This window comes from Sturnus vulgaris, chromosome 2 (assembly GCF_052056855.1).
Source record: "Sturnus vulgaris isolate bStuVul1 chromosome 2, bStuVul1.hap1, whole genome shotgun sequence".
In the NCBI taxonomy this organism is placed as follows: Eukaryota; Metazoa; Chordata; class Aves; order Passeriformes; family Sturnidae; genus Sturnus; species Sturnus vulgaris.
Genome location: NC_142244.1, coordinates 23,438,675 through 23,462,743, shown reverse-complemented (window position 1 = coordinate 23,462,743; position 24,069 = coordinate 23,438,675). Strand labels below are relative to the sequence as shown.

General features: G+C 43.1%; 2 protein-coding genes across 2 annotated transcripts in view; one reads left to right on the top strand and one right to left on the bottom strand.

The window, feature by feature from the left end:
* Nucleotides 1–1,986: 1,986 nt before the first annotated feature.
* On the bottom strand, nt 1,987–15,897 carry ILDR1 (immunoglobulin like domain containing receptor 1). Its single transcript, XM_014878580.2, has 8 exons — nt 15,782–15,897; nt 12,696–12,866; nt 10,591–10,740; nt 9,851–9,970; nt 9,558–9,704; nt 5,139–5,270; nt 3,325–4,130; nt 1,987–2,126 (listed from the first exon to the last, which is right to left on the bottom strand). The coding sequence occupies exons 1-8, from the start codon at nt 15,834–15,836 to the stop codon at nt 2,085–2,087; spliced, it is 1,623 nt and encodes a 540-aa protein (XP_014734066.2). The 5' UTR covers nt 15,837–15,897; the 3' UTR covers nt 1,987–2,084.
* A 344-nt stretch (nt 15,898–16,241) lies between these two features.
* CFAP44 (cilia and flagella associated protein 44) overlaps nt 16,242–24,069 on the top strand; it is a 42,364-nt gene continuing 34,536 nt past the window's right edge. The window contains exons 1-3 of the mRNA XM_014878579.2: nt 16,242–16,753; nt 21,280–21,347; nt 23,396–23,567. Coding sequence (XP_014734065.2) covers nt 21,305–21,347; nt 23,396–23,567 — 215 coding nt within the window. The 5' untranslated portion in view covers nt 16,242–16,753; nt 21,280–21,304. The remainder of the gene's footprint in view (nt 16,754–21,279; nt 21,348–23,395; nt 23,568–24,069) is intronic.

Genomic DNA, 24,069 nt, shown 5'->3' with positions numbered 1-24,069 from the left:
AAAGGTGGTTCATAAAATCCTAAGCATGTCATAAAATTAGAAAAAAAATGATCCACAGATAGTGGCTGATAGGTTCAAGAGGGATCCTAGCTTTGCAAGTTCTGCAAATAGTTCCCTATGTTTCAAATGTGACTCATGGGTCAATTCACATTGTTCAGTGTGGGCCTAATGCAGAGAAGTACTATGCTAATTACAGCCTTCCTTTCTTGAATTCAAACATTAGAGTTAATCTTTTAGCTCTTTTAAAAAAAAATTTTGTGATAGCCATCAGCTGTGGGTGAAGAAACCCTGTGTTTTCAAAAAGCAGGCCTCCAGTTCTGAAACAAAGTGAACCAGAGAAGCTCGTTGGTCCTCCTGCTTTATCTTCATAGGTAGGAATTATGAATAAGCATGTTCAGACAAGACAGTGTAGGAAGATGAGCACTCTGGAGTATCCCTGGGTTGACCAGCAACTGCATTGGATATCCAACTAGGACCATTTGTTCAAAGTGTGATGTTTCCCATCATTGTCCAAAGAGAAGAAAAAAAAGGAGGTGGACAAAGTGAAAGTCTCTCCAAGTCTTCCAGGGAAAAGCACAAGCACATCAGTAATTAGGGCATTAAAGAACAAACAGTAGCAAGTGTCCCATGTGGCACTGGCTGGGGAATAAGCTAGGCAAGACAGTCACTGATACTGGCCAATCTCCAGTGCCTCTGGGTTACAAAATAATTCACAACGTTCTCCAAAAGCTCCTTGCCAACCGTGGAGCCTCTTAAATCCAAGAAGCACCTCTGGCAAGACAGTTTCCCGTGGAAGCAGCCAGCATCCAGAAAGCTTCTATTTCTCCAGCACATTTTAAATTAAAATGGTGGATTGATCACATCAAGGAGAAATGACAAGTTGTCCTTCACAACTGGTCTCAAAACATAGAGAAATGTGGTGTTCTAGTGTTAGGGTGAGAACTGAGAAAACCCTACAATCCAGCTCCAGATCAAATGCACCACACATGCAGGGTTGATGTAAGTGTCAGTAGTAAAAATGGTGACTGTAAGACTTCTTCAGAGCCCTTCATCCCACCCCATGTATATGATACATGGCACAGAGAGGAAAGGGAGAATGTAAAATGTATGGAAGAGTACATGGCTTAGGCAAGTTATATTTACCAAAACCATGCTTCCTTGAGCTGAAGGAAATTCTGGTCCATACTTGATCAGTCATAATTGCTCAGTCCCATGTAGGGAAGGACAACCTTGGTAAATTTAGCCCTTTAAGTTTACAAATAAATTTAAGTCTGGATGAAAGGCTAGAACAAGTGTCTTTTAAGGCACTAAGGTCTAAGCTCAAAGTAAAGCAGGTTGTTTCAGTCAATAAAGAAGAGCAAAGCTGGCAATTTGCAGACATGCCAGTGACACCTTATTAAGGCACTCAACGTTCTTACAACACTGTGATCCTCCTGTTTGGCAGAGAGGCTTAGTGGGAACAAAAGGAAGCAACTGCCCCAGTTATGCTGAGCAGCCAGGCAGAAGCAACAAACATTACACATTCTGAAGCACAACAAAAGGCCTTAAAAAGATGTTGTGCCTCTCCCCACAAAGGTTCCAGGGGACTGGATCAGATGACCTCCAGAGGCCTCTTCCAATCTAAATTATTCTGCTGTCTTGTGACTTTACAATTCTGTGAAAATTGGAACCTTTCTCTGCTAACTGGTGTGCAAAGCACCAGCATTCTACAGACTGGGCTCCCTGCAGTGCCACTGCACTTAAAGAGAACTGGTATCTCTCATTAAAGACTGGGAATACACTGTTTACGTAAAAAATCTGCTGAAAAAAATTCTACTAGAATGAAAATTCTACTAGAATGTTTCCAACGAACCTCAGCCCATTAGAAATTAGCCCAACCTCAGTTTCTAAATCACGGCAATAAAAATAGGTTATGTATGGCTTTCATGGCACTAGATATATATTCTTCAGAGTTGTAAGTCTAAAGGGAAGCTGCTTAATCTCTTTTCTTGCTGTTTGTCTGTTCAATCAAAAGCAGCCATCTCAACCTAATTAGTAGAAAAATTAGGAGTCCAGTGGGAATCTTAGTTCTTTCAGTACTGACATTAAATGACTATGCTTCTTCCACTGTGGGAACTTCCTCTGTCCTGCAAGAGAAAATAAAAGATTCAAGAACAAGGAATGATGAATGAAAATCCATGTCCTCCTACCTGCTCTGAGCACCATAACAAAAACCATTCATACATATACACATTCCAGCTGGAACTGGAATTGCAATTCCTTCTACAACACAGAAGGGAAAATGGTAATGTGCAACATACAGCTCCTCAAAATACTCCCACCTGGTAAAATTCTTCATATGTGTAATAAGGGCACTTAACATTTTTTCGATTTAAAAGCATCTTCATTTTTTCAGGGGGAATACACTGTCTAATTTGGAGATTAGCAATTGGATATGAAGCTTTTCACACTTAGGTTGCTACCTGAAGTCTAATCCCAATGCAAACTGACAAGCAGAGCTGTGAACAGTAGCTGTTCACTGTTCACTGCCCACATAATGTTCAGTTCTCAGGAGTCCCAAGAAGGGAGTCATCCTCTTCCACCTGGTCTGGAGAATGACACATTTTTCATCCATGCCACCCATGACCTTAAAGCCTATTTCATGTAGCTTTAGCCATCTGACCTGGATGTTTTCCCGTATGTGCCATCTTAAAAATATCATGCACATTTTAAAAGAAATCAGAAGTAAACCAACGCCAGAGATGGTTAAAGAGGGATGGATGCTGGCTGCCTAGTCTGGAAGTGCTTTCTCACTAGTTAGTACCAGAATAGCTATTTTAACACCAATATATACAGAGAATCCCAAAAGCTTTTGGATGAAGACAGTAATATAACATGTCACCTTGTGACATGGAATATAACATGGACAGGAATATAATATGTCACCCATTAATCCTGTAGGGGATTTAATTTATTTCAGAATCACAGAATCATAGCATGGTTTGGGTTGGAATGGACCTTAAAGATCACCCGGTTCCAATTCCTACCCTGGGCAGGGACACCTTCCACTAGACCAGGCTGTTCAGGGCCCCATCCAACTTGGCACTGAACACTTCCAGGAATTTGACTTTTTACTTTGTCCCTCAACACACTACATCCAGACAATGCCTATCAAAAGGTGAGTATTCAGGAGCCTCTTCTGTATGCTGTGCAGAGCAGAGCACTCCTTGCTCCTTGGCCTCTGTTTGAAAGACAACAGGCTACAGAAAGTAGCGAACACTCCCTCTCACTCCCTAAACCCCACCTTTTTCCTTAGATAGGAAAGCACAAAGGCATCTGACTCACCGAGCGGGTCCCTGCGCTGCCTTTGTGCTTCTTGTCTTGAGCTGGGATGATTTCTAAGGAGCGATAACTGGGGGGTTTCTCTTCTGGCCACTCCCGGGACCTGCGGTTCCTCCGCCTGCGATTCGACACCGGGACACGGACTTGCTCTTCTGAGGAGCTCCACGACCCCCTGGGAGAAGAGGGTGGGGAGTAGCTGTGCCGCATCTGGCCGGAGTAATTGCTCCTCCCAGCATGGTGCTCATATTCTCGCCTTCCCCCGGGCTCCTGCCTCCCACTACGGTGGTGGCTGGAGCGCTCCTTGGTCTCCTCCGGATAGAAGCTGCTGCTGCTCTTGCCCCTCTCAGCTTGGCGTGGGGGTGACACATCCCGTCTGGAGTGCTGGGGCCTGCTATTGTAGCCACCTGTCCTCTGCCTCTGAGGATGATCCTCTCGCTGCCTGTCCCAGGGCTCCTGACTGTAGCTGGAATGAGAATCCCCACTGGAAGGCAAGGGCCACCTCCGGTTTTCCCTTCTGTTCTCTGCTGCAGAGTCCCAGGGCCTGGGGGTGCGGACAGCTCTTTGTGGCCGTGAGGAGTTGCTGCTCCCATGGATGGAGGAGATGTGGTCAGCAAGAGGAGGTGGCACAATGTCGGAGCCCAGTGAGGACAGCAAGCTGGGCTGCACAGCCTGCTGCTGGTGGGAGGGTGGCCGCAGCTGGGACATGTTCAGGTTTTGGATTTCAGACTCCAGATAGTCCAAAACACCATTGTTATGGGAAAGCTGGGCTTGTGGCTGCACCACTGGAAGACTGTTCTGCAGAGATACATCTAAGGATAAAAGCACAGGAAAACACAGCAAGTCAAGAGGAAACACTGAAGAGAAGGCCCTTCTGCACTCATGATCCTGGCTGAGTTGTTTCTCTTCTCCTGCTCCACCTCACTGCAAGAGCTGCAGAAGTCTCAGGCACCACAACTAGCACATCCAGACCAAATAAGGTATTGTTCAAAGATTAGTAACTAATGAGCTGTAGCATGATCTAACATGTTTTAGGTAGCACTGAGGTAAGAAGTCCACCACACCTGGAAATATAGTCTGTGTGTTTAGAGGAACATTTCTTTCCTACAGCACTGATACCATATTTTATTTACAAATAATCAGAGACCATAGTGTTTCCTTTTGCATTTCATTGAACCAGAAGAAATACTGCAAAGGAAAATGAAAATAAAAACTGAAAATTTTTATACGTATGCACACATACACACACACGCACGTATGTACAGATATAAGCAACAAAAGGACAAGAAAATTCTTCCGTGGTTCGTTAAAGAGTCCTTCATTTTTTGCTGCATGCAGGCTAGATCTGTTGCACAGAAGGCAGTTTGCCCTGATCATTTGAAGACTAGACATTTGATAAGAACTCAAACAAATTGCACCTCACTTGTCCTGTCAGTTTTGGCTATAAGGAGTTGACCCTGACCAGCACAGCAGAACAAAGAGACAGTACCCTCCTCTGCCACACAAAGCAAGATAAGCTGGGTATATTTACCCTGCAGTCGCTGGGATATAGTACAGATACACCTCAGTTAGTGTTAAACTGCTTCACCCAGCACTGAGCCCAGAAAGACACTTAGGATAACAGGCTGTTTTTATGCACCTAGACGAGTTTATAGTGCACTGCAGATGTGGCGGAGCTATCATTCTAGAATATGCAGTCACGCTAGGAACATCTTTCTCTCTTTCCTGGTAGAGAGGCTAAAGCCTCAATGCTGAACTTCCCAAAGAAGTTACCTATTTCTCATCTTGATTCCCCTCTGAAATGGTACCCAGGGTCTCACCTTGCTGCAGCAGAGGGTTCAGCTGGTAAGAAGAAAGTTTTGAGTTCCTGTCACCAGCTCCGTAGAATACGTTGGGTGATAACCAAGGTGCAAGTGCCTGAGCCCGCTTCATGAAGTGATGCCGTTCCAGTACTGTAAAAGAAAAAGAATGCTTACAACACCTGTCCAGAGGGCACAGCTTGCAGATCACTTACCATTTTGCTTCACAGGCTGTAGCCTTTGGGTACAGGAAGTTCACAAATTTAAAATCTCTCTCTACCCTATGACAAAGGTAAAACAGAGCACAGGAAATTGGAATACAAAGTTGTACATCTTCAAAAAGTACCTAAAACAGAAGAAAAGCTTTACTGCCTAACATTCTGATTCCAGTCCCAGCAATTTGGAACAAATAACACTATGATTAAGTATGCAGCACACAATTCAGTTAAGACTTCTACTTACCCTGTCATTATGAATAGAGCTGCAGAAATAATGTTTCTTACATCAAGACATGCAACAGTTTTCTATCTCTCAAAATTCTTTTACCTCATCACTGATCCTTTCCCCTTCTGGCTTTGATTTGCTGCTAAATGAGACCTTTCCTTGCCACCATGATGTGGATTCTGTCCAGATCATATTTTCCACTCTACACTCCATAATTTTCTCTCTGTTTCACAAAGAAAAGGCGCTCAGACGTGCACTGTCCAGCTTTTCCCTTTCTAGTCTTTTGACCATTCTTTTTGTCACTCCATAATTTACCTCAGAATGACTGCTAAAATTAAATCCTCTAAGACAGTGCGGTCAAAGTGATGAACAAACCAAATTTCCTGTTCTCAACAGCAATGTCCAGTGTCCAGTGGAAATTTCTCTCTTTCACAGGGTTCCCACCACTGCAACTCAAGACCCCTATGCGTAGGGTCAGACTCCAAATTTACTTTCCTTTTTTCAGCATTTCTATCTCACCTCCTCAACACAGACAAGCTCATTTGCCTTCACACCATAGCTCATTGCTGCTTCTTTTGGGGGAATACCTTAAAACATCTCACAGAAACTTACTTCTTCTTCCACAAACAATCAAAACTTAAGCTTACAAGCAAGTAAATTCTGCAAGTCCCTGACCTTACAAAGCCTGGTTTGTCTGTTATTACTGGCTGAAGCTTTTCAGCAACAGCGCCTTTAAAAAATTATCTTTTATGGCTTTCCTGGGGTTTCAGAAGTGACAGACTTTCACTGCAGCCTCTTGTCTGGTCAGGCATGAACAAAACATTACAGTTCAAGAAACAGATAGGAACATAACAGCCTTTGAGACTTTTACCCCTCTGATCAATCTGGGTGAAGTTGGCTGATGAAATTACAAGCTATTGGAGGGAAAGAGACAAGGGAGAGATAGAGAAGTTGACTGCATAAGATTTGCTTCTTTAAGAAACCAGGCTACAGCTAAGCTCCAATTAATTCTGTCCCCTGGGTTCACTGCAGTAGGCAGCATTTAGACTGCATGCTCTTTGGGACTGAGCTCTCCACTTTAGGTAACACTCCAGTTACTAAACATGTCCTTCTTCAGCTTTCACTGGATTAACCAGAGCCCCACTTGCAGAAAAAGAGGGACTGACCATGCCTCTCAACACGTCCTTCCTTTTCTCCACAGTTCATGCAGCTCCACTTAATTCTCCACTGCAAACTCCCTCCCCCTCCCCCGTCTAGCTTCAACCAGAGGGAATTACAAAGCTGGAAACTTCAGGGGTTTTAATCCTAATATTCTGGTATCCTCTAAGCTGTGTGGTCTGAGGTAGCAGCTTCCAAGAACTTTATGTCAAACTTGTTTATTTTTTTTTTTTGTCCCAAGGGATATCCTTACAATTTATGTTTCAAATTTAGAGGATGAGAGAAAGAATACAAAGAAAAGGAATAAATAGAAGGGGAAGGCCTTATCTCTCCCTCTCCCATTCCTCCAGTTATTACCTTAAGAATGCCTGCTGAGTGCATGTCCTGGAGTTTTGACCTTAGTGTTTCTCTGAGGAGTAAGAGGTCCAGCACCTGTGGGCATACCTGCTTAGCATTCTCCCTCTTAAGGTAGGGAGGCTGTCACTAGTAACAAAGTAATCCTGTCCCTGTCATTTTCTGATCTCTCCATACAGCTGAACAAATCCAGAATTAGACCTGGTCTTCCTTCATTACTAACAGCCCTTCTCCCTTCCCCAGATACTTTGCCTTCCAATTTGAATCCAATATATACTCTGATTCCCCATCTGCAAAACAGAAGTTTCAGATCTTTTTAAAGTGAACATATTTACCTGAGGAAGGTCAGATTCACCCTAATTCCAAAACTCCTACCCTGTTTGCCAGAAAGTTGTGTTGCTCCCTCTACTTACTACGTGTTGGAAAAATTTGTTCTTCATCTTTGACAGACTTGAACAACTGCTGGGCCAATTATAAAAATAAAATATTTTGCAACTTAGTGAGACCCAGGTGCAAGTATATCCTATTTTTCCCTGATTCATTACTGGAAGAAGAAAAGGAAATAGAAACAGAACAGAAGCAGAAAAGGAACAAATAGGAACAGAAGGAGGTCATATGTGTATTTACTCTGATGGGCTTTTCTCAGAGCTTTCCATGGGGAATGTAATTGGCTTGCTCTTGGGGCATGTCTAATTTCTGTACATCGATCCTGAATTACTCAAACAACGCACTCCTTTTACTGCTCGGTTCAAACCCATGCTCATTAATGGCATGATTCACAGCACCCAGGATTATCCTGCCTCACTGGGACCTGTGACTGTTCAGCAGATCCACGCTGTCCTCTAGTGGCCAAAGACGGGGAAGGAAGCATCCACACTCACCCTGTGACCATACTCAGGTGAGGATTTCTGCCTTCTCTTCAACTGTGTGGAATGTTATTCTTCGTCATTGTTTTAAGATGTCCCCTGAATCTATCTTCTTGTGTTTTTAAGGCCTCCAGTTAATATCTTGGAGGGTCAAAAAAGTAAGTCAGAGGCAGGATGAAGTAAAGAGAAGGTGTATTAGCAGAGAGGAGAAGGCACACGGATCTTTTGCAAGTGGATACAGAGGGCAGGCAGCTTCGATGGAAATTACAGACACAGAATCCAGCATCCAGTCGAAGAGGCTGGACTTGTCTGTACCTTCTCTCATGAATATGGAGAGGTTTAGAAAATCCTGCAAGAATTCCTCCTCTTTAACAGGAGGAAGTAACAGCAGCAGTCTGGAGTGAGCTATAATCCGTAGCACAGTAAAACAGAAAGGAGCTCACACAAACTCTGAATCTCATTTTTGCTGAGAACTAGGAATTCTGGAGGTGTGAGTCTCTCATTTCCATCACCTCTCTCCCCCTTCACAGAAACTGATTTTTCTGCCAGATTTCCATAGCCTCCTCAGCACTACACATTTTACATAACAACCTGTAAGACCTCCAATGTTTAGTTTTGGTTTTAGCAATAAAAGAGATGTTCTGTGCACTTTTGCAAGGGCTAAGCAAATTAAGCTTAAATCTAAAACTCTCACAGCTCACTAACACCCAAGCTATACTAAATAGCTGTTTTGAAGGTAAAGGTAAACCTCAAACAGAGATCCTTGTTCATAAATCCACTCCTTGTAGCATCTGGGGAAGAACCTGGTGATTTCAATGATAAAGAAACTTATTTGTTGTATTTTGTTACTGTCAGACTGTGTAAGCTTTAGGGGGACTAGTCTACTTGTTGCTAATCAGTTTCAGTTACAGGAATGCAGAGGTTATATGAAATTAACAGCCAAAATTCAAACAGTAGCCTAATTAAAAGAACAGGGTCTGGCTGCAGAAACTTTATTATTGATAAAAGCAAACACAACAGAATTTCTTTTGACCCTCAAAACTTCAGAATGTACTTGCAAGGCTGAACAACAAGAGAGACTATCTTTCTCCACTTTCTTCTCACTTCCTTCTCCAAAGAAAACGGAACAATACCTTTTTCTAGTAGAAGGAACAGCTCTGAAGAAAACATACAGGTAAAAAAATTCCAAATTTTATGTAATTCTTCTCAGAGCAACACACTTGAAAGTAAGGCAGTTTGGAGACTAGTACCAAGGCATTTGCTTGCCTTTCTCACATGCACAGGCATATGAACCACAAGACAGGAAAGAAAAGTCCTGAGCTACCCAGACAAGGGAACTGATTGTACCCTGGATGGTTTGAGAGAAGCTGGTAACCAGGTGTGAGTGAGGAGGAACTTCTGATAGTTGGACACAGAGGAACAAGGTAGATTCCATGTATCTGAGATTCCTTCCTTTAATTTCAGATTAGATGGTCTTGGAGGTCACACTGGCCAAAGAAATGTCTCTTTGTTAATATGGATGCTAAGCAAAAGGCAGAAAGTGTAGCGCAACAAGCTGCCAGCCAAGCTTTTGTCTTGACAGAAGCCATAATTGGATGCACGTTTGCTTGAATCTCACCTTTCTGATTACAGCAGCATCGTGTTGGACAGCAGCCACACTGGATGTGGCAGCAGCAATACTGGGGACAGCACTGGCACCAGCATATCCCCATCAGCAGAAGGAGGAGGAAGCCACCGAGAATGATGAGCAGTACTGTGAGCCAGTCTGTGGGAAAAGAAGGAGAGAGAAAAATGATTGATCCTGATGTATCTGGCCATGGTAGCTTACTGAGCACCTCTCCACTGCTGGAGATGTCTTGGTGTGGAGGAGAACAGGAGGTGGTATCTTGGCAACAAAGCACAGGCACTTACGGAGAACAATCAGCTTAACTTCTTTGTCCGCATCACCTGAGGTGTCTCCTGGTGCTTCCACAGTGCAGTAGTACACGCCATGGTCCCACCACATGACCTCACTGATGACAAGGTCTGCTCCTGTGGGAGAGGGACTGAGAGGTCAGTGGGCTATTTATGACTGACAGACACTATTTCAGGCTTCACCTGAAAAGAGCCCTCTGTCTGCAGGAGACACAGAGTAATGCATCTCCCCTCTTCCCAAGCATAGCCATCACCTTCAAATAATCTCATTTGAGTCCACTGAGAGCTCCTACAAACATTATTCACTGCCAGTCCATGTTTTCTATGTTGCTGGGAGCCAACCCTACTGGTTTTGAACACAGATCACTGTCCCTCTTAGGTCAGCAATCTCAATGGCTCTTCTGGCAGAAACAGTATCTATTGCTCCATGGACGGCAGGGAGCACATAACACACCTGGACAATTATGCAGGACTTGGTAGAATGAACTGTCTTCTAGCCTCTGAGCTCCTCAGCTGTTGTGCTCTTCAGCAAAATGCTCTGGCATCCTCAGCTCAGCCTTAAGTTGAAGTGCCTCCAACACCCTCAGGCCAGCTGGGGACAGGGCCCTTCACTGCTCTTATTCCATTACTATGTGCAGTATACAAGCTACAGATGACATTAGCCAGGTTATCCTCACTTAGCAAACCCAGATATTGGACAGTTCCTGAGTTCACTGCCTGCCTGGGAGGTCACTCACGGTTCTGAATGGTGATCTTTCGCTGCTGGTAGTCGATGCCCAGCACAGGGTCCTTCAGCCCAAATTTCTGGATTACAATGCGCACCTTCCGCTGGCTGTCATTGCAGTCGTCAGAGGGGTCCTGGCCAAGGGCTAAACCAGCCTGGTATGCTACAAACACACATCATCAGAGATGTCAAAAGTTATTTCAAAAGACCAATTTCTATCGTCTTGTGAGCAGGAGAGACATTCTTGAGTATATTGTGTGCAATTGCTTTGGTTTAGCAGTACAAACCATGGCTTCAAACTGGAAGTTCCTCTGGAGTACTCAAAACCAAAAAGAAGTAGAGCCACAGGAATGGAAGAGTTTTTGAGAATGTGGGAGCTGCAGAGGAGATGCCTCCTGTACTCAAAACTGAAAGAATAACAGTAGAAAAAGCTAATGATGGTAGGCTGGAAGGCAGCTCCCAGTACGAAGCTGAAAGGAGTACACCCAGGAGTACTAGAACTAAAACAAAAGGGTGTTTATCTACCAAGCAAAATCTCCAGACATACATGAACTGCTCTATGGATTGTCTCCCTTTCCCTCCTGTATCCCATTACATGTTGTGGAGCACATAAAGACAGAAAATAATCCATCATCTAATTCCAGTTAAGGATTAAATGTAAAGACACACAGGAGAATTAATGGAGGACTAGAGGCAATTTCTGTACAATACTCTTCTGACAGACTCACATCATAAACCAACACTGAATTTCCAAGTATTTAGGAGCTGAGATTTGGGAAAATGGCTGATTCAGTCAGCATTTTCTGTAAAGAACTCGCAGTGAAGAGAGATGAGGACAAAGCTTGTCAAAGGCTCTTTCACTGCTATACCTAAAATGGAACATGAAGTCCCTCTTGGGGACTATTAGCTTGAGCCTGGGCTAAAAGCACTCACATTCTGCTAGGATCAGCTGAGCCAAGGACCCACCTGCTTGGGGACTAGGCTGTAGAGCACTTGGCAACATACCCATCCAGACTGCATAAAGAAGAGTTTGGGCACCAAGTACCCACTGTGAGCTCAGTTCTAAGTGTACAGTTATGCTATGGCTGGCTACCTAAACATTCTGCAGGGTTTACAAACAATAGAAGAGAGCAGAATAGTTCAGTGGGCAGGGGCATACAAAGGTTATCTAGTCCAACTGTCTGATCACTTCAGGATTGACTACAATGTAACGTAGTATGCTACTGATGTAGTATTGATTCATTCCCACACATCCTATCACTGGATACCGGGAAGAGGAGATCAGTACCTCCCTCTTCACTTCCCCTTCTCAAGAAGCTGTAGAGAGAGCAATGAGGTCACGCCTCAGTCTCCTTTTTCCTGAACTAGACAAGCCCGAAGTTCTTAGCTGCTCCTCACAGGCTGTGTCTTCCCAGGGCTTTTATCAGCTTTGTTGCCCTCCTCTGGATGCATTCAAGTACATTAATATCCTTAAATCCTGGGACCCAGAACCACATATGATACTCCAGGTGAGGCAACATCAACAGTAAACATAGAGGGATTATCACCTTTTTGGATCAAGTCGTTATCCTGGGATGCAGTTTATGTACCATATTAAACACCCCTGAATTAAGGCACCAGACTTGTCTGCACATGAAGTGCTCCCACCACTACCAAATGTTATTACTTAGAAGTCTTCACGCCCTTCAAAATGTATGTCTTTGCTCTATTTCCTAAAATCAGTAACATCTGGTCACAGGTATCCAGCTCCACCACAGGTGCCCCATGGAATCCTAAAGTCCGCTTGTTGCAGGGCCCTTGCTTTCAAACATGCTGAAGCATAAGATGGGGCTGTCAAGATCGACTTGTGTCAACCACAGCTGTACTGCCCTGTATTCTGAGTCGATGACAAGGACGACAAAAGAGCTGCTTTGGATGGGATTTCTACAATCTCATGAGGCCTTGACATTTCAAAGGAAATCACAGATATGACCTGCATTTCCTTGGAAGTGCAGGGAAATGCCACTACCTGGTTTTTGCATAGGAAGGGGTCAAACCCCTGTACTACTGCAGTGAGTGTACCCTCCCCTTTCTTCCCACTTGAAGGGGGATTACTTGGAAGACGAGCCGGACACTTACAGGCTGAGTAGTAGTCAAAGACGGGGTCCTTGCAGAAGGATTTGAAGCGCCAGGTGACCACCACGTCTTGCAGCTGTGCCGAGGTGCTGTAGTCACACTTGAGGATGACAGTGGCGAATAAGGTGGTGTAACGCTCTATATCCTGCACTGTCACCAGGAGCGAGAGGCAACCTGCAAACAGGAACGCAGGAGGCCGTCAGCCCACAGACTCCTCCGGCCTCCCATCACACTACCTGCACCAGACCAAGGACCCAAGTGCATCTCCTTTGGCCCCATCTAGGACCTGCACCTATAGACCTCCCAGCCCCTCCAGTGAAGTCACCCAGGGTTACAAACCCTAGTTACAACATGAGCCCTGTCTTTCCCTGACAGAGGACAGCTTCACTGGCCCACCTTATGGACTGAATTATTTTGTCCAAAGCATGAGCAGCCACTACGTGGCACATCATTCTGTGTCCTCCTTCTACATGGGGAAAACTGTCCCAGAAGCACAGAGGATGGGACTCCCTTGGCTTTTAATCCTAATCAGAAAAGTTTTGCAGCACCATATGTTTGTATAAATACCAAATGAATTTTATCAAGGTCTTGCTCAGACACTCATCATAATGTTATCTAGTGGTGACCAGGACTGAGACAATACAACTTTCAGGCTGTAGCACTGCAGTTAATTATCACCACTTCAAAACAGCACACATCAATTACCCCCTTTTTCCCTTTTAAATTAAGCTATCATTATATATTTATGTACTCAACAACCTCCACACCACTTTCCATCCAAGCAGCTGCACACACTCAGGGAGTTTTTACAAAGTTTCTCACAAGCTATGCTGTAGTTCAGCTATACTCCAGAAACATCTTTATCTTATTTAAACTTTGATAGTACAGTAAGTTGTGCTTGTCATTAACAATAGCAAAGTTATCACCAGTTGCCTTTGATAAGGGAATACAAACAGTGCAGGGCAAGTGTGGGATGCCCTGTTTGAAACACATGCCAGAGAACCAGGCAGGGATTGCAGTTCTGTACTAGTTGCTTCTTAACTGCGGAGCATGCCAGCAGGAAAGGCGGGAAGGAAAGTGGGAAAGTGGGAAAGTGGGAAAGTGGGAAAGTGGGAAAGACCAACTGTACAGGTCTCCGTGAACCAATACACGATTTTTATCATATATTCAAAGACTTTCCCTCTAGTCCATGTTTTCAGGATGAGAGCAAGAGAACAAGTTGCTACTACTACGTAGTAACATCTGCACCACAACTGCAAACATCATTCAGTGTCCTCTGAGGCTGCCACCTCCACACTCCATTCCAGGCAAATATGACACACAGTTTCCACACTGGAAAAGATGCTGCAGAGGTGCATACTGCCTGAACAAGTCATTCTGCAGTAGGGTATTGTCAATGCAGTACTTGCTCAGTTTCTGGTTTGAAATGAGACTCCTTGTCAGCCAGCTGGAAGCACAGACAGAGCAAACTCATTTGCCTTAAGAATACCACATAAATGCAGAGAGGGCCAGGGAAACCCCTGAATCCAAGGCTTTTCTGAAAAATATGATATACACACATGCACTCAAACACTGAAAAAACAGCAGCTGTGCAAAGCTCTAGATAAAACAAGATTTTACAATGCTGTAGCACAGCAATGTCCAGACCACTGACAGGTAGATATAATTGCTTTTATTTAAAAGCACTGTAGTTCAACACATCTTATTTCAGCTTTCATTGTGAAATAGCTGACTCTGGGGTCATAATACAGAAAATCACAAGAAACCAATTCAAACTTTCAAGATTGGCAAAACCTTGATCTCAGTGTCAATTAAATGAAAACCCATAGGAATTCGGACTTGTCAAGGCTCATGGGAACAGAATGTTTTCTGTGGATTTCCTACAACAGCATCTCTCTGGCAAGAATAAAACATTCAAAATCACTGTGTGGTTTTTACTAACAAAACCCACATCTCTTTATGGTAGGGATGCTTTCTTATTACCTCTGTTCTACAAAGCAGCCAAAGTTGAAGGGTAAGTTCCTTATTTTCTAAAGGGATGGAAAATCTACTGTCTCTCCCCAGTGAACAGATGTTGCTGCATGTCCAATGTTTCTCATTAACCTCCTCCACGAAAACGGGAAAGTTGTGAAATTAAGGCTGGTTCTTAAACGTGGACTGCATTACTCCACTGCAGGACACTATCTTTCTTATCCTGGTTGGAAAGTAAAAATATGGACACCACCAATCTAGTAAGTTTTGGCTACATCTATGGCTCTGTGGTGAAATTACGAACCTCTGGATCCAGTGTAGCCAAGTTTTGGCTAGAGCATCTCCCAGGAATACAGATGTCAAAGAAGACAATAAACAACCATACCCTCCATACTTTTTTTCTTCCTTCACTGGTTCTCAGTGAAAAACCAAACTGCAGTATTTAAAGCCAGACCATCAGCCAAGACCCAGGCATCCAAGAAGTGAAATGATCACTTTATTATCCAAGAGGAGGTTAGAAGCTGTCAGGCAACCCGCAAAGTTCGGCAGAGAGAGCTCCGGTGGCTGAAGGCCGCTCGTGGGCAGAGAGGCGAGCTCCTGCTCCCCACACGAGCAGGCCCAGCAGGTGCAGCAGCACTGCAGCTACCCCAGAAATTTCCAAGAGGTTGAGGCTGCTGAGCCAGCAGCAAAAGCTCAGGTGGGCGCTTGCGAGAGGCCAGAGGGGATCCCCCCGTGTCCGTGCCCAGCGCCCAGGTCCAAGCCGGGCTGGCCGCACGCGACCGATACTGGAGGCTGCCAGGAAGCAGGAGGCCACTTCCTCCTAGGAGAGAGGTCAGCCGCACCTTTGGCGAGCGAAACTCGTCTCCGCACGGCTTCGTACCGACCTCAGGAAAGTCCCGCGGGCGGGAAAGGGCACCGAGGGGAAAAGCGCCCGCGCCGACCGGGCCTCCCCTTCCCCTCACCGCGGGGCCGCCACCGCTCCCTCGACCCCGGGCCACCTTAACCGAGGGCGAAACCCGAGGGCGCCTCCCGAGTCCCGGCCCCTGCCCTGCAGGGATGTCCCGGGGCAGGGCGGGCCGGGGTTCCGGAGGAGGCCGTGAGCCCCGAGCCGCACTCACCGGCCGGCAGCCAGGCCAGCAGCAGCGCCCACCGGCAGCGCCCGCGCGGGGCCATGGCACGCTCTCGTCCTCCTCCCCCTCCTCCTCCTCCGCCCGGGCACGTCGCGCCCACTGTCCCTCCCCTTCCGTGGCACCTGTCCTGGGCCGGGCGCTGCCGCCGGCTGCAGTCTCCTCCCTCTGTACCTGCACTCTCCGCCGGAACGCCAGACAAAATACCAGCCGGCAGCTTCAAGAACTGCTTTTAAGATATATATGTAAAATGAAAAGTATATACTCCAAAACATGTATTTATTGTATCAATATAAAAGGTTCATATATATATATATATATATATATATATATATATATATATATATATATAATATACGCTAAGCACACAGGTGGTATGGGAAGTTAGCCGAGCTGCGCTGCCCAGGGCAGCGCGCCCCAAGCGAGGGGCGCGCGTGAGCGCAAGCTAGAGACTGCGGGAGGGAAGAACGTCTGGAGAATTCACGGAATTACAGAATTGGATCGGTTGGAAAAGACCTCCGAGATCATCCAGTCTAGCCTGTGACCGAACACCGCCATGTCAACTAGACCAGGACACTGAATGCCTCGTCCAGTCTTTCCTTAAACACCTTTGGCGACGGTGACCCCATCACCTCCCTGGGCAGCCCATTCCAATATCTAATCCCTCTGTGAAGAAATTCTTCCTAATGTCCAACCTAAACCTCCTCTGGCGCAGCTCAAGACTGTCTCCTCTAGACCTGTCGCTAATTTAAATTTCCCGCTGAGTTCTGAAAGGACTGCAACCGTGGCCGAAGCAGAGGTTACTTTAAAGAAAAAAAACCGAACAACCCAAAGCGAAACAATCACCAGGCCCTGCAATTCTCCCGGTAGCGCCGCGGGCCCAACCGCTGGCTCCGCTCCCGGGGCGCTGCGCCGCCGCCGCGGTTGCCTGGAGACGGGAGCGCGGCGGCGGAGCGGGCCCAGGTACCGGGGCTGTGGGGAGGCCGCGGCCGCTCCGGGCTCAGGTACCGGGGCCGTGGGGAGGCCGCGGTCGTTCCGGGCACAGCCGCCCCCGGCGGGCCCGCGGGTGCCGTGGGTTGTTCCCGGTGGCCCCGCTCCCCCGGGGCCCCTCTGTGCCAGCACCCTCCCCATGGCCCCGCTGAGGTTCCCTCCCCGCCCTTTGGAGCGCCAGGTGTTCCTTGCCTGCCCTCTGCTATCCCCGCTAAAAAGGAATGAATGTCCTGCAGCAGGGCCGTCCCGTACTTCATCTGAAACGCGGGACTTGTTGGGTTTTCTTCACCATTTGTGAGGCAGTTAATTTTATTGCCTGTTGCATTTGTGGTACTCCTCTCATACTATTTTTTATGATTTTTCTTTATGCTGTAAGTTAATAAGTAACTGGTGATGTCACCTGCTTTTATTTCTGCTTAGCAAAAACCTGGTAACCTTTATTCACAGGACAGGCTTTAATAGACTTGAAACTTTAGCTTGCATTTGGCAGAGCTAGGATATGTGGATCATACAGAGGGACACTTTAGGTGTAAGATTGCAAATTCGACTTAGATTTATTTCTCCTGATGAAATTGGAAAATACTTCGCATGTGTGCAACATACTAATAGCGAGGAGAACAATAGCAAGGCTCCGATCCATGTCTTTTCTCTCTCTGATGAGGGAGAAGAGAGACTATGGGACTATGAGAATGTGTCTAGATCCTGCTTTGTAGCTTTGTCCTTGCTGTCTTGGTCTTTGACTAGTAAATAATTTATACACTTAGCTGCTATGAGAATTGATATCTTCTGTTATTCTCCTTGCTCTCAGGTCTTCGAGCTGTTGTAAGAGCAGCCGTATTCTCTAGTACCTTTTTTTTTCCTTGGGATCTTGGGTTGATTGCCTAAACTGACTTTTATTACTAATTTTCTAGTGCTGATGGATAATGATATACAGACAGCACTGGTTTCTATGCCTGATTTACACTTGGGTATTTCTCTTTCTGTATATAAACACTATAAGACTTCAACTTTTTTTAAAATGAAAGTAAGTTTTACAAGACTCTTCTATTTGCCCATTTTGCACTCATCAGCAGCCCAGTAAATTGCTGATGTACTCTGATGTGGTCTGAACGCAAAAAGGAGTGCTGAAAGAGATGTTTGATTGTCTGCTGTTTTTCAAAAAGAAATGAAAGATTCAGGAAAAAGTGCTGAAGAGAGACTGTGCTTGAAAGTGATTTAAAGAAACAAAACTTGGCAGATGGGAAGAAACCTGACACATCCAAAGCAGAGCTAGATTTGAAGAAGATTCCTCACCCTGGAAGAGATGATCAGCATGGAGCTCCTCATGGCAGACACCCCTCATGATACCCAAATACTGCAACTGTGTTTTAGGTAGCTGTGCTACTCCCAGGTCAGAAAGAGCAGAGAGTGCAGCCTGGAAGGCTCACAGTGCAGTGCTAAGAGGAGTCAGGATTGGAAGTCCTGGGACAAACAGTTCCTTCATGTGGAATGAAAACAACTGAAAGAATAACACAATCTCTTCTGAAAGAAAGACCAAGTGTCCTGTTTTATTTTTTTTTTTCCTTCCCCAAAGCCCACCGGTGGGTAAAGTTTTTTAAAAAAACTTTACAAAACTTTACAAAAAAATTAACACATTTTGGAATGAACAACAACAAAAAAAAAGCCTGCAGAAGTAACACAATGTAGAGATAATTTTTTAAATCTCTTGCTTATTGCTGGTACTTATACCACTGCACTTTTATTCTGCAGTAATAGTTTCCTATTTCTACATAAACTGATTTAGTGGTCAGAACTGATGATCTCTCTTCTGTGGATGTGAAAGATGATAGGTGATGTCATTTAAGCACACTTAAACAGTTAATGGTGGGGCAGAGACAGCTTAAAATAACTGTTAGATATGTTCTGGTTTCTAAAGTAAAACTGTATGCTGCATTTTGATCATTATTTAATTTCATGTACTTTATGCAGTTGAAGTGTCAGTCACAGGGTTTATGAAGGCAAGAACTGCATTTATGGGGCTTACACATGTAAACATCTTTTTTCTGGAAAGAAGTAAAGTATAGAATGACAAAATAGAAAGTAAGTGGTGTCATCTCACTGTATTTGTTTACGTGTGAGGAAATAAACATCCATTTGATTTAATTTACTGCATTTTGAATAAATGAGACAATTGTCTGAGATAAGAAATCGCTTAATGTCCAAATTTGGGAGGAGAATTTTTGAGAAGCTTCCAAATATAAAGATTCTGTGTGGCAGCAAAATTGACAAACAAGATTTAGTTTTGGAAAAACTGAAGTAATATACCTGAATGAACACATTTCTCCATTCTGTGGCTTTTGAGAACATAACTAAGAAAAAGGCAATTTGAAAGAAAATGGATCTTTGCTGAAATTCTCAGCTTGTAGCACTGTCCACTGAAACAAGGATAACCTGAATTCAGTCCTGACTTGGAAAGCGTTCCTGAGTTCTTGGAAATGATGAAACTGATGTGGATCTGGTACAGTATTTCAAGTCAATGTCTTGATTTACTAAGACTAGGAGGAAAATATACTGCTCTGGTCAGGCATTGGCAGAAAAATTATGATTGCTAACTTGTTTTTTTTTTCCCACTAGACTTGTCACACCAGTTCTATGTGTCACTATCTCAGTTTTCGGTATCAAAAGGCTTAAATCTTTCTGATTTAGGATATCTCTCGCAAAAAAACCTGCCAACTCCCCTCAGGAAAATAAAATCAACATTCAGAGAGATGCATGCCTTTGTCATGGTGAGCCTGCACAAGAGTTGTCTGGATCAGCCAACTCATGAAACCCAGAATCTGCAGCCAAAGTAGACACATTACCCCCTTGAGCTTCTTCTGAGTCCTTAAATTCAAAATTTGCTTTGGCACAGTGCTTGAATATCTTCACAAAAATGTGCACAGTGGACACTGCAGTATCTTTCTTTAACTTGAACCCAGATATCAATGCAGGTGGAAATGTTCATATCATCTTTCAGCCTAAAGCATTTTCCAGATAGGAATTAATTTATAATGAAAACTATGATAGTTTTAATTTTTAGAAGATAAATGATTGCTAATTAGTCACAATAATTTGAAATCTTATAGCTCTTTTCTCTGTGGATATCAAAACATTTCGCTAAGATGGGTAAGTGTTATTATCTAATTTTTCACAGGAGATAACTGATACAGCCAGAGGTGAAATGGCTGATACAAATTGTACACGTCATTACTGGGTTTGGAATTAGAATTCAGGTCTCTGAACACTCCACTATCTATTTATGCAAATGGTCTATAACTATTTCTTCAACTTCAGTGGTATCAGTTGTGTTACCCCATTAAAAACTCATGAATTTCATTTAAATATATTGAAACATATTGCAATTGTTTTCTTTTCATTTGTTTTCTAAATGTAAAACTTTCTGCTTGTCTATTTTCAAGTTTTTCTCAGCACTCCTAAGGGATAAAAGCTCATTTGTAATTCTTATGTGAAATTTTGCAGGACAGTCAGATTCTGGCAGATACTCAGGACTTTTGAATGAAGATTGGCTACATACCAAAAGGAATGACATATCTGAAATATTTCTTTGTCCTCCTTGTCCTTCTCATGGATGGCATTATGTTAGGACACTTTGCCTTTCTTGAAATATCAGAAAAGCCTGAAATTCCTCAAAATATTTTTTCCAAATGGATTCTGACCCAAAGCTGGAAACAGGAAATTAATTTTAGTGGTATCAAAGTTACGATTACAAGTGAAGAGAGATTAGCTTGCATCCTGCCATATTTCTTATTCTGAATGTTCATGTTTCTTTATATACAACTTGTGAATTTTCTGATTTCGGATAGTTTTTTTAATGTTGTAATATTGATACAAAGTTGCTCTAATGTGCATTTTAAGGAGTTTCATTTGGAAATAGAGAGCACATATGAAATGAAAAGGCAGAAAAAAGATGGCCTGAAAGATGAAAATCATGTGAGGGAGGGGTGTTATTAAGCTGTTCCTTTTTTTTCAAATGGTGTCAACTTTTAATATTTGTTGTCCATTATAAAATGTTTTGAAGAAAGTCCTGTTTTCTTAAAGATTGATCTCTCTTGCTTTTCCATTCACGATATTAAGTGATCTCAGAATGTCTATCTCCAGCTATTTTTGTGAAGTCCACCACAAAGATGAAGGAATAGCCTTGTTGTCTCAAAAGCAGATACCATCCCAGTATATGAAAGAGAAGATCAACACATTTAAATCATGTGTTTACATAGTAAATGCATTACACAGGATTTAGATTAGAGTCTTGCTGTAGCAGTTTATTCAGAGCCTGAAATCCTAAAACCTGAGCCAATTAATTCACTCTACAAAGTAGGACATATCTTTGGGTTATCCATATTTGTGTACCAGCAGAAGACAAATAGCATCTTTGGGAATCCCAAATCATTTGAGAGGAAATGAAAATGGTCTAAATGGCAAATAAAGGCAACAATACTAATGGTTTTCTTTACCACTCCCAGAGAGAGAGGACATCCATCTTTTCCAATGGAACAGGAACCAGCAGAAGATGCACACGCAGATCCCAGTGGTGAGAATTTTCCCATAACATTGTGATTTCAGTACTGAACCTACAGTAATTTCTGGCTTCTTCCACCACTCACCCCTTTCTTACTTCATTTCCAGTTCCTGCTCTTGGTGTTGCCAAATTTTGTTATATATAAGTAAAACTTTATCAAAGAAAGACCTTATAAAACTATGTTTTAGACCTTATTACTTCAGCTAAGCTAACAGCTAGCCTGATAATTTCCCATGAGAATAGAATCTCATGACAGTGTAAATCTGCTTATTCTCATAAGGAATTTTAAAATTGTGACAGCACTTGTGAAAACTATCCTAGATGGTTAGAAGAAGAATGCAAACATCTCTAAAGAAAGAAACCATAGTAAGCACAGTGGCCACCACTAACAAACTAACTAATCAAACGAGGTAACAACTACTACCAACCAATTACAGTTAAGCATGATGCTTTAAAAAAAACCCTGTAAATTCAAGTTATGTTTAATAAAGACATCTTTTTCACTACTTAAAAAAGTGTGTATCTTGTCTATCTCTAACGCAAATCATAGTGACAAAATTTTATTTTTACTCTGGTCAGATTGAAGTTCTGGACTAAGCACTGTGCCTGCCATTCCTGCTGTGCCTCAGCTCTCAAAGTCCCTCCTCTGAAAATTTTTGCTGCTTAGACCTATCTCTGTAGCTAATACTGAAATCAGGTTTTTAACTCCACTGGACTCTTTCAGTCAGAGGCCAATATTTTTCTTTTTAATATATTTTTCATCTTGAAATGCCTGTCCAGTGTCTATTTCAGGTGTCCTGAATGTCATCTAACACAGTAGATCCAGGTAGCATGAATAACAAATCCACTTTGGAAGGATTTTTTTATGTATTGCTGAATTACTTTTGGCATTTGTTTGATCTTCCTATTTCATCTTTTTGCTGTTATAGGATGTGTTTGTTTCTTTCTTTACACTAAGTTTTAAATTACAATTTTTTGAAGTAAGCTTCTTCCCTACACTTAATGCTAAACGGCAGGAAGTCTGTTATTGGACAGAGGAGATTCTTTTAGTACTACAGAATGATATATTTATTTAATATGGCATGTATGAGCAAATTAGTCAAAGGAATTCATACCTAAGAGGGTGATCCCCAATTATAGTTTGCAAAAGAAAATAAAATCAGTGTTTCAAAGGAATCACCAACTGCACAGGAACAGGAGGAAGAAGAGGACCAACTGGAATCAGACATTGAGAACACTGCTGAGAACTGGTGTCCACTGAGGAGATGTTGGCACAAACTTAAAACCCCCAGTACTTTCTAGTTTTCATTGTTTTTACTATTATTATTAGGAACAGTGTAACAGCCTCAGACTGTATTCAGTTTCAGTGATTGACCCTTTTGCTTGTTTCTCATGGAATGCCTAGGAGAGAGAAGAGTCAGGACATCATGAAATGCTTACAAAATAGATTTAATCTGAGATGAACAACTGGAAACTACTTTTAACGAGTGTTTATGACTAGTTGGAAGTCAAGGTGACAGTATTGTGCATTGCAATCCAGTGAGGAACTACACCGGGTCACACTTTAGCAGTTTGCTTTCTTGAGGACAGTGGTGTCTTCTGGTGGTCCATTATATGTGGTTTTAATAATTGTTTTGTGTAACAATGTGCATTCAATAGCTACTGAATAGAGACACTTTAACATTTGTTTGGTTTCTGAAGTGGAGACCTAAATACCAAGCAAACCTCAACTGAACTGCTTTGGTAAGTTAAAGTCTTAATGTTTTAAAACCAGTATTTTTCAAATGGTCTCAAAATGTTTCTTGTTTAAATTCTTCAGTTTTGAATATTTACAGTGAAGTTTTTAAAAGCCTGCAGAAGTATTTGTTGCAGACTGTTCCAGGACAAGTAGTTACTAAGACATGGGACTCTTGTTTTGAGAAATGAAGTATTGATTGCTCTGTCAAAGGGGGCAAAGAATTATGATCCTTCCCTTTTATCGTTAGGTGCACATATCAGCAACTAACCCAAAACATATGGTGAATATACATTTCTGTTATGTTCCCACTTCTGAGGTGCAGAAGGCAATTTGGATGAACAAGATAATAGTCAAGTATCTTCAGAATCACAAAAAAGGCCTGAGGAGATAAAAAAGAAAATTGCGGAAACCTTCTTCTATATGCGTGAAGATGTATATTCAGGACCATATGCCACTGATGACCTTGAGATATCCACTGACCTTCTTATTTTTAAGTATCCTTTCTGTTGGGCTTGTGCAAATTCATAGCTGATGAAATTTAATATATGCTTTCAAAATTGTATTGGTCAAATTTGGAGTAGCCTGTGCAGCATTAGTGGGATTCCTTTGATTGAGACACAGGTAAAAATCCTGGCCAGTTATGGTTCTGGGTGAATTTAATCCTAAGTGTTGTCTTGACCTCATAAACATTTCTTACTGGGCATAGTGCTTACTATCATAAGTACTCCTGTACATCTAGATCATGGAGAAGCTAATGTGACCAGACAGAAGACTGGCATAAGAATATGCCTTGCAAAGCTCTCCCTTTCTCTGTAGCCATGCTGGTGATCCCCAAGAAGCTGAGGGGAGGGCAGAAGAGCTCCTGTGTAAATAGTAAGGGAGAAGTGGGAAAGGAACCAGGTTCATTTGTATTCTGGTGCTTGGAAGACTTAAACTGGTAGAATGAAGGAAGTGGTGCCCATCAGTTAAGAGCCACGATAAACTTTTTGGTAGGTG